Below are 18,387 nucleotides of genomic sequence, written 5' to 3'. Positions count from 1 at the left end.
GACGGGTTTTTTAATTGGTAATTTTATTTAATGGGATTTTAAATTGTGTTTTTTAATTGTCTTCACTTATTAATCTACCTCCTCCATGCACATGTATATGTCTTTGTTTCTTATGTATGTATGTTGTCTTTATCTGTTTTTATCTGCTTTGATTGTACGCCGCCCCGAGTCCTTCGGGAGAGGGTTGCGGCTAATCAAATAAAATTATTATTATTATTATTATTATTATTATTATTATTATTATTATTATTATTATTATTATTATTATTATTATTATTATTATTATTATTCAAGATGCAAAGCTGGCTGAGGAACTGGGAGTTGAAGTCCACAAGTCTTAAAGTTGCACACCTGTCTGAGGAATTCTGGGAGTTGAAGTCCATAAGTCTTAAAGTTGCACACCTGTCTGAGGAATTCTGGGAGTTGAAGTCCATAAGTCTTAAAGTTGCACACCTGTCTGAGGAATTCTGGGAGTTGAAGTCCACAAGTCTTGTCAAGGTTGGAGACTCCTGCTCTAGGGCAGTAGCCCCCAAACGTTTGGGCACCAGGCACCGGTTCCATGGAGATACTTTTCCCCCTGCGGACTGATTTCAAGTGCTGCCTGCATCCCACGGATGGGTCTTCTCTGGTTTCTGTGGCCCAGTTTCTGGCATGCCACGGACTCCTGCCAGGCCCTGGATGTGGGGTTGGGGATTCCTGTTGTAGGGTGCTGAACACAGCACCTGTATCTGATTCGCACAACCTCATCATGAGCCTTCCAGAAAGGTTCGAGATCTTCTCCCAGCATGTCCATCAGGCTTGGATGTGATAAAAATCCAGATCCAATTAAAAGGAACAGTAACTCCCACTGCAATTGTGTGTGTGTGTGTGTGTGTGTGTGTGTGTGTGTGTGTGTGTGTATTCTAATTCTCTACCTCTCACTTCTCTGACTTGTACTCCTGCAGTTGGGAAGTTATACTACAGAATCTGAGTTAGGGCCTCAAGCAGGGTGGATTCCGGTTTCTGTTACTGCTATACAAATGCACAGTAGTAAAACAAAATGGCTTCTACGCATGCACAGAAGCAAAAAACAAGATGGCAGCACCTACGGCACCGTTGATAGAACGGGGGGGGGGGGTGCGGCCAAGTGACTACCTAATGTCCGAACTGGTAGGAGTCCACCTCTGGCCTCAAGACTTAGTCTTACGCGATCTCATTTTGCCAGACAAGCCGCCATCGATTAGTTTCCACAATTCCTCCAATTCCTCATCTTACAAAGTCCAGATTTCCACGAAGGGGTTAGGACAGGAGAACAGAACATAATAATAGAGTTGGAATAGAGGCAATCCAGTCCAACCCCCTGCTCAAGCAGAAAACCCTATATGATTTCTGACTAGTGGTTGTCCAGTCTCATCCTAAAAGCCTCCAGTGGTGGAGTATCTAAATCTTCTGAGAGCAAGCCATGATTGTTCTCACGGTCAGGACAATATCTCCTTAGTTCTAGGTTGCTTCTCTCCTTGATTAATTTCCACCCATTGCTTCTTGTTCTACCCTCAGGTGCCTTGGAGAATAGCTTGACTCACTCTTCTTTGTGGCAACCCCTGAGATATTGGAAGACTGCTATCCTGTCTCCCCTAGTCCTTCTTTCTCTTAAGCTAGACATACTCAGTTCCTGCAACCGTTCTTCATATGTTTTAGTCTCCAGTCCCCTAATCATCTTCGTTGCTCTTCTCTGCACTCTCTTTCTAGAGTCTCCACATCTTTTTTTTTTATAATGGAGTGATCAAAACAGTGTTCTGGCCTAGGCTTCCACAACAAGCATGGGGCAGAGTCCTGGTCCTGACAAAACCCCTTTTATTAAATGAATGTGAATTCCTCTCATTCACATTCAGCAAAGGCCTGGTAAACAGTCTTTCAAAGGTGAATTTATGACCGCAGACCTTATCTAGCTTGGAAAGCTGCCGTGTAAATATTGTCCAAACACAGTGCTGTGCAAGGAAAGACTTGGCACAGAGTCTCTGAGATTCACGGACAGATCTTCACACTCCTGAAACGAACGAATGAACAAATTGTTTCCAGCGAAAGCCCACTCCCCTTTCGCTCCTCTTTTATTTCCTATGGGAGGGGCCAATCACCTTTCACCTGTGGCTTTAATCCCAAGTCAACCCTGATTTCTTAGCTGTTCTTTTCTTCTAGCAGCTCTGTGCATGCGCACACTGAGAACAGGCCCCAGCTGTTCTTCTGCCTCACTGCTGTCTGTCTCCGAAGGCAGCTGAGAACTGCCAGACGGCCTTGGCCTCACCTCTGCCTCCAAAACAGAGCCCTCATCAGAGCCTTCCCCAGCCTCCAGGACAGGCCCATGTTCCTCCCCAACCTCCTCACTGTCCGAATCTGCTGCCAGCTCCTCTGGCTGCTTGCGGGCCATAACAGCCCCCCCGCCCCCTCCCAGCTCTCCTGCTTCATTTCAATTCATTGCAGGTCCCCCAATTTGGCTTCACTGCTCAAGTCCCGACCTCTCTTGCCTCTCCTGAAAGGGTCACCATCTCTCTTGAACAAGCTACTCTTTTATGGGAAAGGGAAGAGTGCAGAAACCCTGAGAGGTCAGCTCGAGTTCCAGCAAATGGACAGAAAATTGCTTTTTCTACAAGGCTCGAACAAGGAATTAGTTAATAATTGAAAAGTTTTACAAGGCAGGGCGATGGTGTAATAACAGCATTGGAAGGGGAAGGACTGGGGGTCTTTAACGTTTTCAAGGAGTCGCGGACATGGCCTCCTAGATTCTGTCAGAGACATAAGACACCCCTTCTGAACAAGGCCCAAATTGTCCTATTGCCGTATTGTCGAACCTATGGCATGGAGAACTCTCTTTGAGGGCACACGAGCCGTCGCCCCAGCTCAGCTTCACCGCACATGTGCATGCGCCTCCCGCCAATCAGGAGGGGCACACACGGGGGGTGGGGCACACCAAAGGTGGGTTGAGGGTTCACCCCGGATTGCGCAAACCGGTAGTGGCGGCAGCGGGAGGTTCAGCCCAGCCGCCTGGACGCTGATCCGCATGCGCTGAATCATCGTGCATGCCTGCACGAGCAAACCGGTAGTAAAATAAATGAAACCCCACCACTGGGTCATGCATGCATCGCATCATGGGTGCGCGCACGCGGCTTCGGCACACAGCGACGAAAAGGTTAGCCCTCACTTGTAACATAAGGTCTCCTGCTTGAGCAGGGGGTTGGACTAGAAGACCTCCAAGGTCCCTTCCAACTCTGTTAATCTGTTATTCAGCCTGAAAAGCAACTGTTTCAGTATCTGATGTTTCCAGGAGCTTGTAAAAAAAAAATTCTTCTGAGTCAGGGAAAGAGAGAGATAACGGGGAAATTCTTTACCTGCTTGCAGTCCACTTTGGCACACTTTGCTTTCCGACAAGCCACCCGTCCTCCGTCGCAGCTACAGAAGTTACAGTCCGTATCGTGCCACATGTCACTGTGGTATTTGAGGGTGCCGTTGTGCACACAGGTGCCCTTGGAAAGGACACACTCTTCACAACATCTGCCAGGGCGACGCACTTTGTTCTCCCCCTGAGAAGATGCAAGTGGAAAATTGAGGTCATGGTAAAGGTCCTTTTGGGGAGAGGGGGCGGTATAAAAATCGAAATAAAAGGTAAAGGTAAAGGTATCCCTCGCACATATGTGCTAGTCGTTCCCGACTCTAGGGGGCGGTGCTCATCAGTTTCAAAGCTGAAGAGCCAGCGCTGTCCAAAGACGTCTCCGTGGTCATGGGGCCAGCATGACTAAAAGTCGAAGGCACACGGAACGCTGTTACCTTCCCACCAAAGGTGGTTCCTGTTTTTCTACTTGCATTTTTTACGTGCTTTCACTCTGCTAGGTTGGCAGAAGCTGGGGCAAGTAACAGGAGCTCACTCCGTTATGTGGCGCTAGGGATTCGAACCGCCGAACTGCCAACCTTTCTGATCGACAAGCTCAGCATCTTAGCCATTGAGCCACTGCTAAATTCCCCTAGAAAATCTCCAAGTTTTAAGCTTAAGAATTACCTGCCGACAATTCAGTGGGAGGCAGCTCTTTGTAATGCACCTGGATTCTCCTGTATCACATACGCAGGTGGTGCAAGGATCCTTCTTCCACTCTTCGCCGTGCTGCATAAGAAAGAAAATTATTGGAACGATGGCTAGTCCTCGACTTACAGCCATTTGTTTAGTGACCGTTCAAAGTTAGCTACAGCTCTGGAGGAAGTGACTCGTGACCGGTTTTCAGACTTACAACTGTGGCAGCATCCCCACGGGCCAGCGTGTCAAAGTTTGGACACTTGGCAACTGCACCTACAGGTAATCCTTGAGTTACAACTGTTCGTTTGGAGTTGCAATGGCACTGAAGGGAGTGGCTTTTGTTTTTCAGACTGTAAGACTGTTGCAGCCCCACAGTTACTTGATCAAAATTTGCGGGCTTGGCCACCGTCTCATATTTATGACAGTTGCAGTGTCCTGAGGTCATGTGATTCCCCTTCTGCGACTTTCTAATCAGCAAAGTCAACGGGGAAGACAGATTCACTTAAAAATCATGTATGTATATGTGTATGTATGTATGTATGTATGAATGTATGCATCCATCTATCTATCTATCTATCTATCTATCTATCTATCTATCTATCTATCTATCATCTATCTATCTATTATCTATCTATCTATCCATCCACCCACCCATCCATCCATTCACCTACCTACCTAACTCTATGGCTCTCTGTCTATCTGTATATGTATATCAATCTATCTGTTTGTTTGTATCTGTCTCTCTGTCTCTATCTCTACCTACCTACCTACCTCTATGTCTGTTTGTCTGTCTGTCCGTCCGTCCGTCCATCCATCCACCCACCCACCTCTATGACTGTCTATCTGTCTATCGATCTATCTGTTTGTTTGTCTGTCTGTCTGTCTGCATCTATGTCTGTCTCTCTATCTCTACCCACCTACCTACCTCTATGTCTGTTTGTCTATCTATCTATATCGATCGATCTATCTATCTGTTTGCCTGTCTGTATCTATGTCTGTTTGTCTCTTTATCTCTACCTACCTACCTACTTACTCACCTCTATGTCTGTCTGTCTGTCTGTCACCATGTCTGTCTATCCATCCATCCATCTATTCTATCTACCTGTCTGTCCCTCTGTCTATGCCTGTCTGTCTATATCTATGTCTATGTCTATGTCTATATCTATATCTATCTATCTATCTATCTACCTATCTAGCTAGCTAGCTAGCTAGCTATATATATTATGAAATTTATTTGCCCCCATTCCATATCCAACGGCTGTTACTAACTTAACAACTGCAGTGATTCACTCAACAATTGTGGCAAGAAAGCTCGTCAAATGGGGCAAAACTCACTTAATAGCTGTCTTTGCTTAGAAAATGGATATCTGGCCCCCAACTGTGGCTGTAAGTCGAGGACTGCTTGTCTTCTGTTCGTTTTGACTGCTTATGCCCACCAGAGGTCACGGTTAGAGTGCCAGTCAAATGCAGACTCTCAGCCAGGAAGCAAATCTGAGGCCCTTTTCTCCACTTCATTAAAGAACCGTCTTATCTGCATTAGGAGATGCCAGAGCATTCCTTTCTCCTTCTGATCCCTTTCAACTCATTGGGCTTTCCAAGAAGAAAGTGCAGTCAATTGTTTGTTTTTGGAAGTTAACACTTCAAGCAGAGGGTGAGGGAGAAAGAAAAACGCACCTCAAGCTCGTCCTTGTGGCAATTTATCTGAATTTTTACCTGGTATAATGTCCCAGATGCAAAGCAGGGTTTTCGAGCACATTCTGGACAACATTTTCCAGCTGGTACGACGAGACTTTCATCCTAATCATTGGCAGAAGGAAGACCGGGGGGGGGGGGGGGGGGAGCAAATAAAAGAAAGGTAAGACGGCAAAAGGCCAAAGGCTTGAATGGAGATTCAAGATCATCTTATGTCTTTTTCCCACTGAAGAAAAAGTTCTGTTTTTATTTAAAAACTAGCTGATAATAGCCGGTGTTTCCCGGGTATTTATTTATAAAATGTCCGGACCAAACGTAATTTGTAATGTTGGATTTTCCCCCTTATCAGAGGGAGCCCCCTTGTGGAGTACTGTGAAGCTGTTACCATGGCAACTCCACTGTGCTGTGCAGTAGAAGTCATTTTAAGGAAGTACGGTAGAAGCCATTTTAAGGCACAACAGGCTGTATCTTAGCAGACCACACACCCCAAGGGTTGTTAGGGGTGTCTTACCCCCACAGTATTTGTTTCCAGAGAGTAAGTCATCTGTGATTGGTTGAAATTGCTCATATATATCAGTGGTGGGTTCCAGATCCCGCTGCAACCAGTACAGACGCTCACGACTTAGCACTTCCGCGATGCTCCAGCTGCTCAGCAGAGCATCGTGCAGGTGCTGTATGCGCCATGTGCATGCGGAGAAGACTTAAAAGACCGGTAAGGAGCCCGGTCGGGCGGGCGGGTGGGCCCTCCGGAGCACCATACCGGAATGGTATCTGGTGCTCCAGGCTGGCTCTGGTATGCCCGTACCGGGATATACCACCTGCAACCCACCACTGATAGATAAATAAATAGATAGATAGATAGATAGATAGATAGATAGATAGATAGATAGATAGATAGATAGATAATATCCCACCACTCTCTGAATGAGTCTTAAAACTGCAAAGGTTAGGCAAAAAAAGAACAATTAATTGAAACTTCCATGGTATGATTGAAACAAAAAAATCACTAAATCGTTAAAATTAACGACTACTTATAACATAACAATACAAAGTAAAAACAGATCTTTAGAATCCTTCAACCAGTTCAATATTCTATGGATGACGGATTGCCCTCGACTTACAACCGTTCATTTCGTGACGGTTCAAAGTTACATTGGCACTAAAAAAAGTGACTTACGACCATTTTTCACACTTAAAACCATGGCAGCATTCCCCATGGTCACATGATTAAAATTCAGAGGCTTGGCAACTGACTCATATTTATGACGGTTGTAGCGTCCTGGGGTCATGCTATCCCGTTTTGTGACCTTCTGACAAACAAAGTCGATGGGGAAGACAGATTGACTTAACAACCTTGTAACTAACTTAACATATTACTGATGCCCTGAACAACTGTGACAAGAGGGGGTTGTAAAACGGGGCAAAACTAACTTAACAACTGTCTCACTTTGGAGCAGAAATCTGAGGCTCAATTATGGTCGTAAGGTGAGGACTACCTGAATGCCTTCTCAGTGCAGAGAAAGAATAGAAACGTATTCAGAGAAACTGCCACAGGGGCTGCCCCAAAGAAGAGGGAGTCAAGCTATTCTCCAAAGCACCTGAGGGTAGAACAAGAAGCAATGGGTGGAAACTAATCAAGGAGAAAAGCAACCTAGGAGAAATTTCCTTGACAGTGAGAACAATTAATCAATGGAACAACCTGCTTCCAGAAGTTGTAAATGCTCCAACGCTGGAAGTTTTTAAGAAGATGTTGGATAACCATTTGTCTGAAACGGGATAGGGTTTCCTGCCTCAGCAGGGGGTTGGATTAGAAGACCTCCAGGATCCCTTCCGACTCTGTTATTCTATTCTAAAATTGCAAAATTTCATCTTCTGCAACTTCCAGCCTTTGCAGATAATCTGTGGCTGCCCAAAAGGAGGCCGGGAAGCATGATGGACAGGCTTTTTATACTTAAAAAGAGAAAAATTCAAACGAAGCAATCCGCTTATTTGATGTCCTTCACACCTTAAGATTAAACCCAGCTGGAGATTCTATCAAAGAACACAGAAAGAGAAATTGCTCCAAGATTGCTAGGAAGGCTTTGTCCTCTCCCCAAAGACTCATCTTAGGGCTGAGACAGCAAATAAGAAACGAAGAGGGATGTCATATTTGCCAAAACCTAATGATTACCCTGTCTTTTTTTTAACAGAGTAGGAGGACATTTGTTTGACATAATACTTAGTCCATGATGGCCTCAAATCAAAAAGATTCCGGAAGCCCCTTTTCTCACTAACAAATTGTACTGAAAGGCACAATGTCAGGGTTCCAAGTAATATACCCATAGCAAACAAAACTCTGAGGCAGGTAGATTCCTCAAAGGATAATTTTATGCAGTGATGTGCAGTCAGGTGAGGCAAGTGAGGCACAGCCTCACCGCTCTCATCATGAAAAGAAAAAAAGATGTAAAAGGAAAAAGCTGAGCTAGTTGCTGCCTCACCGTGGATGACTCTGCTTAACTGTTAAAAAAAGTCTCTAAAAAAGTACCCTCTACTATGAGGCAAGAGAACTGCATGCCTCATCTAGTCTGACTTTAGGCATTTTATGATCAGTTAAGCAGAGTCATCCACGGAAGCCAGGCAAAGAGCCATGCTGTAGCACACACACTTTCCCCCAGCCTCTTTCTTTTGAAAGGCTCAGATTGGCTCCCCTCCAGCTTCTATGCCTCTCCTCTCACCCCAGCCTACCAGCAGGAGGTGAGTAGGTGGGCTTTATTGCGTTCCAGGCATTTCCCATCCAGACAGCAGGCTGCATTTGCAATGGTGGAGGTGTTTGGGGAAGGCAGCAGGGGAATGGGGAGGATGGCAGAGGAGCTGCTTTCAAGCCACTGGAAAAGATATCCAATCCAACTTTTGTGTTTTTGTGTGTTTGTTTGAGAGTGAGTGAGAGAGGGAAGGGGGTAGGAGAGATAGTCCAATCCAACATCTGTGTGTGTGTTTGAGAGAGGGGGAGGAAGGGAGAGAGAAACAAATGCTGCTGTTTTAAATTGGAACTGAGCATGCCTGGCTGTGGAATTCTGGGAGTTGAAGTCCACAAGCCTAAAAATATTTGAAACCCACCACTGTGTCAGTGCCTCACCAGCCATAAACCTCACCGCACGTCACTGATTTTATGGGATATGTCATATTGGCACAGGCTGGTGAAAACCGACTCTGATTATTCCCGTGGTTTTCACCTAATTAAAAGTAAAAGTCTTCCACTTTCACAAAAGAATCAGTCACATGGCCCACTCAGGATACAATCCAGTTGCTAGGTGATCCTAGTCCTCTCCTTCCGAGCATTTGCAGGAATGTCCTTGGTTCCCAAGAGAAAGTATTTTGTTTTGACTACAACACCCCAACTATCTCTATGCCCCCCTCCCTGTCATTCTTCTCCAGCGTGTCAGCGCTGAAGTCTCAAAATGGCCTCAGTCAGGCCACCTTCAGGGTTGACACATAATCTTTTAGGAGCTGCAGCATGCACAGAGGCGCAGACTGATGCTAGATCTAAACGTATGGCTAGACTGACCTAGTTTATGGCTGTGGTGGAATGTAGTCTGTTTAGATCAGGGGTGTCCAAACTTGGGAACTTTAAGACTTGTGTACTTCAACTCCCAGAATTCCCCAGCCAGCTGGGAGTTGAAGTCCACAAGTCTTAAAGTTCCCAAGTTTGGACACCCCTGGTTTAGATAGTTTGGTTGAGAGGAAGAGAATCAAAACGGTTCTTTCCTAGAAGTTCTGCCTATAGGTGAGGAACAATAAACTACTTAGAAGTAACTCTACATGTCTGCCTTGGCTGGAACAGCTGATAGGCGGTATTCCAGGAGGCAGGTCCAACCGCCAATCAGCTGCTCATGCTAAATCAGACTGCTGAAGCTGACCAGGCTGTTTGCTGCAAGGAGGCAAATTGCTGGGAGGCCGACGGGTTGGTGCCAGTGGGTGAGCGGGGTTTTGGCAACATTCACTCTATATGATGCACAGACATTTCCACCCATTTTGGGGTGGGTGGGAGGAGTGCGTCGTATACACCGAAAAATATGGCAATTTGAATTTTGGACATTGGATCCCTTTGCACTTGAATAGAAAAGGAATCCAATCTAGGTCAGTCACTGGGACGAGAGAATCCAATCTAGGTCAGTCACTGGGACAGAGTGCGTTCGCTCTGCTAGAAAGAACTTCCCTGTGGATGGGCTCCAGCATGAATCCAGAAGCTTGCAGGACAAAACCTCTGGTCCCCGTTGACCAATCCAGATTGGATCTTGCAACATTATCCTGGGACAAGTATATTTGCCTTCATTCGTGAGAAAAGCAATCTTTGTGTGGCTGGAATTACAAAGCGAGTAATGCTTCATTAAATTGCTATTTTTTTGTTAATATCCTGGAGGTATTATATTCTGGGAAGAAATAACTGCATGCATTAATTTAATTTTGCAACAAGGTTTAATATTTTCACACATCCATTATTATTATTATTTTTTTGGAGATTTTAGATATCCATCAATCTTGAAAACGATTTACGTCTTTCAGAAATAAATATATAAAAGAATACGCCTTCTTTTCAGGCATCCGTATTTTTTTTAATAACATGCCTAATACATGAGAACGGATGGTTGCATAAGCAGAAATGGAACCTCAGTGTCCTACTTACTGATTTAAAAAAAACCTATTCATTCAACATTGGGAAAAGAAAAATGTACGGCTTCAATTCCTCGGTGGATTGAAGTCCTACAGTCAGAAGTGGTATTCAGCCGGTTTGGACGGGTTCTGGCAAACTGGTAGTGGAAATTTTGAGTAGTTCGGAAAACTGGCAAATACCACCTCTGGCTGGCCTCTTTGTTTGCAAAGATTAGGTGTGGACAATTACAAGGAAAAAGATTCATTCTTTATTCAAACTCTGCATGTGTGGGTGGGCATGTCCCTTTTCCTTCTTTTTTTCTTTCGCTGTCGCTTTTCCTTTGTTCCGCTTCATTAAGTCAATAAAGGGGGAGAAAAATTAAAATATCAACATCCGTGTTGAAGAACAGGAAAAAAAATGAGTTTGCTTAAATTCTTCCCCAACTTGCTCTTCCTCTTTCTCTTTGCTCTTCAAGTTCATTACAAAACTGAGCAAAAGTGAAGAAACAGCTGAACATGCTCATGCTCCCTCCTTCAGATAGATAGATAGATAGATAGATAGATAGATAGATAGATAGATAGATAGATAGATAGATAGATAGATAGATAGATAGACAGACAGATAGATAGATAGATTTGTTTTGTTTTTTATTGGATTTATATGCCGCCCTTCTCCCAAAGAACTCAGGGCGGTGTACAACATTAAAAAACACACATCCCAAAAGTTAAAAAGAAATTAAATACATATCCGCCCCAAAAAAACCAAATGTATAGGACAATACATTTAAAAATGAGTTAAAAATTAACAGGCCAGGCCGGCTTGCTGGAAAAGCCAACTTTTTAGGGCACGTCGGAAGGAAGGAAGATAGATAGATAGATAGATAGATAGATAGATAGATAGATAGATAGATGATAGATAGATAGATAGATAGATAGATAGATAGATAGATAGATAGATAGATAGATAGATCCTCATCAAGAGGGCCTTCGTATTTGTAATGTGACTCCTGCTGGCTCTTTAAATTCAGGTTGGAAGAGAGAAGAGAGGCCATTGGGAAGGAGAAATTGTTTACTGCCTGAAGTTGATGATCCGTGTTGTTTGGCCTCCTGCTGCTTTGCGCCATGTTCCTCCTAGTAACCCAAATGACTAGTCACCTATTTAGGGAGAGCCATTCTTCTTAAATGGGGAATAAAAGGAAAGCCCAGAAGACAAGACACTCATTTCATAGTCAATGAGATGGGTGGCTGTAGGAGAGGGAGTGGCAGTTGTGGCCCGCCAGCAGAGCTAGTGGCAGATTCGGACGGTGAGGAGTCTGGGGATGAACATGGGCCAGTCCTGGAGTCTGGGGAAGGCTCTGATGAGGGCTCTGATGAGGGCTCTGCGTCGGAGGCAGAGGTGGGGCTAGGCAGTAATGGTATCCTATTATCTTTACTACTGGTTCAGTAGCTGGAGCATGTACGCCTGCACGCTCACTGCGCTCGAGCATGGCATGTCTGGGCATGCACAGAAGGTCCGTGATGATGTCTGGGTGAGCGGGCAGAGCCTCGTGCCACCTCCACTACTGGTTTGCCAGCAGAATGCCATCTCTGGGGCCAAGACCGTCTGACAGTTATCAGCTGCCTTCAGAGTCGGAGATCAGTGGGGCAGAAGAACAGCGGGAGCCTGTTCCCAGTGTGCGCATGCGCAGAGCTGCCAGGAGAAAGGAACAGCTAAGGAACAAGGGTTGGCTCAGGAATAAAGGCTCAGGTGGAGGGTAAATGCCCCCTCCAATAAGGAATAAAAAGGAGAAAAAAGGGGAGTAGAGTTTGCAGGAGACAATTAGTTCCATTCATTAGACTGAAGACTTCTGTTCCTGACTTCTTGCCAAGTATTGCCTGCTACAGCGTGGCGTTTGGAAGATATCGGCCTGGCAGCTCTCCAAGCCTGATAAAAGTCTGTAGTGGTGAAATCTCTTGAAAGACTGTTGGCCGGGACTTTGCTGGAGAGGAATTCACTTTAAACTAAATAGAAGGGGCTTTATTGGGACGAGGAGTCGGCTTCGTGCTTTTGGGAAGCCTAGGTCAGAACAGGGAGCACTAGATAAAAGCTAATGAAATTTAAGAGAGCTTGTGAGTACGTTAGTGATTCTGGGCCGATTCCTCCCTTGACTCCACCCCTCCAGGCTCTGTCTGTCTTTCTGCTGCAGAGGTAGATTTGTCTAGTGATTTCCCAGCTCTACTCCACAACGAATGATGGAACAACTCCTGTCCATGATAGAATTAGAACAAAAGAGGCCCACTCCCTTCCTTTGCGAGGACATGGTATTCCTAAATACGCCGTAATGTCAAATAAGAAGTATATTCCATTCTCTGGTTCATAGCTCCTTGTCCTAAATATTTAAAGCCTACTAAGCACACACACACTAAAGCGTTAGCTCTCTTACTTAATTAAGAGGTAAAGCAAAAAAAGACATCAATATTTAACTTAACTGGGAAGGGAGTAAAGGGAAACACGGCATCAATATTTTATTGAAATAACAGAATCTCGCAATTTGGTCACTGATTACAAGCAGAGTGACTTATAAACACTCAGAAATTCATTAAAATGCAATTATGCACTAAGAGCAAATTAAGGCTGCAGTAAAGCCCTGATTTAATGGACCATTAGCGGGAGGATGTCCTGTTTTCCCAAAGGTCCGTTAAATCCAAATTTATTCATTTGGGTTAATTTACCTTATTTCACCTCCTTGCATCATGATATCATGACACAGTTGCTACAAGTGGCATAAGCAGCGCCATGTCCTTTACATGAGATAAAATGTGTGCAACATGAATATGCAAAAGGAAATAAGGTACATTAAGAAAATTGTCTGGACGACTTTGGATATAACAGACTGAAACAATTCATTTGGGGACATGATAATCAGTTCCATCCCGGGTCCGTTAATTGAGGGCTCTTACAGTCAAAAGTGGGCGGTGTCACAGTCAAAACTGAGCGGTGGCTCAGTGGCTAAGACACTGAGCTTGTTGATCAGAAAAGTCAGCACTTTAGCGGTTCGAATCCCTAGCGCCGCATAACAGAGTGAGCTCCTGTTACTTTTCCCAGCTTCTGCCAACCAAGCATTTCGAAAGCACAGAAAAATGCAAGTAGAAAAATAGGAACCATCTTTGGTGGGAAGGTAACAGCGTTCCGTGCGCCTTTGGCATTTAGTCATGCCAGCCACATGACCACGGAGAAATCTTTGGACAGCGCTGGCCCTTTGGCTTTGAAACAGAGATGAGCACCATCCCCTAGAGTCGGGAACGACTAGCACATATGTGCGAGGGGAACCTTTACAATCAAAGGTTCTAGGGTGATTATACACCCTAGACTTACAAACAGTTCATTTAGTGACGGTTCAAAATTACAATGGCACTAAAGAGTGCCTTATGACCATTTTTCACACTTTCAGCCATTGTAGCATCCTCCTGGACACCTGATCAAAATTTTAGACACTTGGCAACTGATCACATTTATGAGGATCTGGGATCATGAGATCCCCTTTTCCGACTTGCTGGCAAGCAAAGTCAATTGGGAAGCTGGATGCACTTCAAACCTGTTACTTAACAACTGCAGTGAGTAACTTCACAACTAGGCAAGAAAGGTCGTAAAATGGGGCAAAATTCGCTTAACAAATGTTTCACTTCGCAACAGAAATGTTGGGCTCGATTACCGTCGTAAGTTGAGGACTACCTGTATTTTTAGATGATTGGTATTTGCAAGATTTTCTGGAGGAGGCTCTAATGCTGAAACAACGGTAGGAAAGGCAAGAAGAAGAAAACCAATATCTAGGAACTTGGGCTCAGGTATGGTGACAATGCACGCCCGCTTGGAAGGAATGAAAATGAAATGGAAAAACCCGCTTAGGGACAAATTGTCACAGAGAAATTACAATACAATACAATACAATACAATAGTAGAGTTGGAAGGGACCTTGGAGGTCTTCTAGTCCAACCCCCTGCCTAGGCAGGAAACCCTATACCGTTTCAGACAAATAGCTATCCAACATCTTCTTAAAGACTTCCAGTGTTGGGGCATTCACAACTTCTGGAGGCAAGCTGTTCCACTGATTAATTGTTCTCACTGTCAGGAAATTTCTCCTCAGTTCTAAGTTGCTTCTCTCCTTGATTAGTTTCCACCCATTGCTTCTTGTTCTACCCTCAGGTGCTTTGGAGAATAGTTTGACTCCCTCTTCTTTGTGGCAACCTCTGAGATATTGGAATAATGCTATCATGTCTCCCCTAGTCCTTCTTTCTCTTAAGCTAAACATACCCAGTTCCTGCAACCGTTCTTCATATGTTTTAGTCTCCAGTCCCCTAATCATCTTTGTTGCTCTTCTCTGCACTCTTTCTAGAGTCTCCATATCTTTTTTACATCGTGGCGACCAGAACTGAATGCAGTATTCCAAGTGTGGCCTTACCAAGGCATTATAAAGTGGTATTAACACTTCACGTGATCTTGATTCTATCCCTCTGTTGATGCAGCCTAGAACTGTGTTGGCTTTTTTGGCAGCTGCTGCACACTGCTGGCTCATATTTAAATGGTTGTCCACTAGGACTCCAAGATCCCTTTCACAGTTACTACTACTGAGTAAGGTATCACCTATACTGTACCTGTGCATTCCGTTTTTGTTGCCTAAATGTAGAACCTTACTCTTTTCACCATTGAATTTCATTTTATTAGATAGTGCCCAATGTTCAAGTTTGTCAAGATCCTTCTGTATCTTAAGCCTATCTTCTGGAGTGTTGGCTATTCCTGCCAGCTTGGTATCATCTGCAAATTTGATGAGTTCCCCATTTATTCCCTCATCCAAATCATTGATGAAGATGTTGAAGAGTACTGGGCCTAAAACAGAGCCTTGGGGTACTCCACTGCATACTTCCCTCCATGTAGATGCAGTTCCATTGAGAACTACACGTTGAGTGCGGTTGGTCAGCCAGTTACCAATCCATCTGGTGGTGATGCTGTCTAACCCACATTCTTCTACTTTATCTAGTAGTAGGTTATGGTCTACCTTATCAAAAGCCTTACTGAAGTCCAAGTAAACTATATCAACGGCATTCCTCTGGTCCACTAATTTTGTCACATTATCAAAGAATGCAATAAGATTAGTCTGGCATGATCTGTTTTTGACAAATCCATGTTGGCTTTTGGCTATTACTTTGTTTGCTTCTAGGTGTTCGCAAATTCGTTGCTTGATTATTTTTTCCAGAATCTTTCCTGGTATTGAGGTTAGGCTGATAGGTCTGTAGTTTCCTGGATCTAATTTTTTCCCTTTTTTGAAGATGGGAACCACATCAGCTCTTTTCCAGTCCTCTGGTAGTTCCCCGGTGTTCCAGGATCTCTGAAAGATATAATTCAGTGGTTCTGAGATCTCGTCTGCTAGTTCCTTCAGAACTCTGGGGTGTAATCCATCCGGTCCTGGTGATTTGAACTCATCTAGGGTAGACAGGTGCTCACTTACCATTTTCTTCCCTATTTCAATTTGTGTTCCTAATTTTGTGGTGCTGCTTTTGATAGGTTGGACTGTTTTATCCCTTTGTGTAAAGACAGATGCAAAACATGAGTTAAATAGTTCTGCTTTCTCCCTGTTGCTTGTCACCTTCTTGCCACTTTCTCCTAGCAATGGACCAATTGTTTCCTTAACTTTTTTCTTGTTTTTAACATGTTGGAAGAAGCTTTTTTTGTTAATTTTTACTTTTGTGGCAAGCCTTTCTTCATTGTGAGCCTTAGCTTTCCTCACTTCATCTTTACAGGCTCGGGCTATTTGCTGATATTCTGCCTTAGTTATGTCCCCCTCCTTCCACTTTTTATACTTACTTTTTTTGTCTTTCAGTTTGTCAGATAGTTGTTTATGCAGCCATGCTGGTTTCTTTTGGGAGCTGTTGTTTTTCTTCTTCATTGGTATTGTGTTAGACTGGGCTTTTCTAATCTCATTTTTCAAAATTTCCCAAGCTTCTTGAGTTGTTTTCCCCTCGAGGATTCTCATCCATGGAATTTTTCCCAAGCTCTCTCTAAGTTTATTGAAATTAGCTTTCTTAAAGTCCAAGACTCTAGTTTGACTTTGTTCTACTACTTGTGTTTGGATAATGTTGAATTCCAATATTGCATGGTCACTTGCCCCCAGGGTTCCTATGACTTCAACACCTTCTATCATTTCCTCTCTGTTAGTGAGAATTAAGTCCAGTATGGCTGATCCCCTTGTTTCCTTCTCTACTTTTTGGAAAACAAAGTTGTCTGCTAGGTTTGTTAGGAACCTGTTGGATCTTCCACTTGGTGCAGAGTTTGTTTCCCAGTTGATGTCAGGGTAGTTAAAATCTCCCATTACTATTGTGGTGTGCTTCCTACATACCTTAGTTAGCTGACTAGCAAAAAGTTCATCTTCTTCCTCTGCTTGGTTGGGTGGCCTGTAGTATAGACCTATGGCAATGTCATTTCCCCCACAACCTTTAATATTGACCCAAATGCATTCAAGATAGTTCTCATTATTGTTGTGCTCTATTTCTGTAGAGACATAGTTATTTCTTATATATAGTGCAACTCCACCTCCTCTTTTATTTGGTCTATTTCTTTTAAATAATTTAAATCCTTCTAGCTGTATGTTCCATTTGTCAGTTTCATCCCACCAAGTTTCTGTAATGGCAATAATATCATATCTGCCCTCTTTTACTTGGATTTCTAATTCTCCCTGTTTATTCCTCATGCTCTGTGCATTGGTATATAGACATTTGAGTCCATTTTGATTGACCTTGTGTTTACTGTCTACATAACCTGTATTATGCCTGACTGCCCCTATTTTCTTGCCACTTGTGTGATTCATGCACATGGTATGACAATCACTATTACATGCTTGGTTTTGCTTGACAGCAGGAGTGATAATCTTACCCACACACACATCTATGTTACATGCATTTATCTAGTTATCTAGTTACATAAATTTATCTAGTTAAGTGGGAGTTGAGCTGACCACAACTTGATGGCACATAATCAATCAAGATGCAAGATGGGTATATGCGGACGGTACTCCTCTGAGGGAGTAAAGAGGAGGTTGCTTTCTATGTTTGGGAAAAGCAGCGATAGCCAGGTCAAAATATTTCGCACTCCCACATCTCGAAAACTCTACCCAGCTCATACTTTTCCCTCAAAGTATAAAAGTTTACAGCTCCAGAAACTTGAGAGGAGGAGGAGAAGGAGGAGGAAGAGGAGGAGGAGGAAAGGAGGAGGAGGAAAGGAGAAGGAGATGCAAAGGAGGAAGAGATGGAAAGGAGGTGTAGGAGGAGATGGAGAGGAAGAGGAGAAGGAGGAAGAGATGGAAAGGAGGTGTAGGAGGAGATGGAGAGGAGGAGGAGATGGAGAGGAGATGTAGGAGGTGACAGAGAGCAGGAGGAGGAAGAGGAGGAGGAAAAGGAGCAAGAGGAGAAGGAAGAAGAGGAGTTGGAAAGGAGGAGGAGGAGGAAGAGGAGGAGATGGAAAGGAGGAGGAAAAGGAGATGGAAAGGAGGAGGCGATGGAGAGGAGGAGGAGGAAGAGCAAGAGGAGGAAGAAGAGGAGATGGAAAGGAGGAGAGGGAGGGGACGGGGAAGGCAGTGGAAGGGGGGAGAAGAGTGGAGAAGGTGGAGGAAGGAGGAAGAGGAAGGGGGAAGGAGACGGGAGGAGGGAGATGGGAGAAGGGAGGAAGGAAAGGAGGAGGGAGGAGGGGAGAGAAAGCAGAACAAGGAAAAGGAGGAGGAGGGGAAGGGGAAGGAGAGGGGAAGTGTAGGGGTAAAGGGGAGAGGATGAGGGAAAGGGGAAGAGGGACACTAAAGAGGGAGAAGAAGGGGAAAGAGGAGGAGGAGGAGGAGCTGGAAGTGAGGTCTGGAATGTATGACCATTACAGGCAACCAAGAAAGCTATTAGTCAATTGCCAGGATTGCAAACCATGAAACCATGTTCTATGGCAACGCAACCGAGCCGATGCGCTTCCTGATGACATCATCAAGCCAAATCAGAGCGAGGGAGAGCAATTCCTA

The 18,387-nt window shown here is 44.3% G+C and overlaps 1 protein-coding gene across 1 annotated transcript in view; it reads right to left on the bottom strand.

Annotated features, from left to right (window-relative positions):
* FRAS1 (Fraser extracellular matrix complex subunit 1) overlaps positions 1-18,387 on the bottom strand; it is a gene marked incomplete at its 5' end in the record, with an annotated part of 344,413 nt that overhangs the window by 215,801 nt on the left and 110,225 nt on the right. Inside the window, 3 exons of the mRNA XM_081960316.1 lie at positions 3,363-3,554; positions 4,028-4,129; positions 5,753-5,836. Coding sequence (XP_081816442.1) covers positions 3,363-3,554; positions 4,028-4,129; positions 5,753-5,836 — 378 coding nt within the window. The remainder of the gene's footprint in view (positions 1-3,362; positions 3,555-4,027; positions 4,130-5,752; positions 5,837-18,387) is intronic.

Source organism: Natrix helvetica, assembly GCF_964273705.1.
Source record: "Natrix helvetica genome assembly, chromosome: 7".
Taxonomy (NCBI): Eukaryota; Metazoa; Chordata; class Lepidosauria; order Squamata; family Natricidae; genus Natrix; species Natrix helvetica.
The sequence above is the reverse complement of the archived record's forward strand: the minus strand, read 5'-3'. Positions and strand labels throughout refer to the sequence as shown.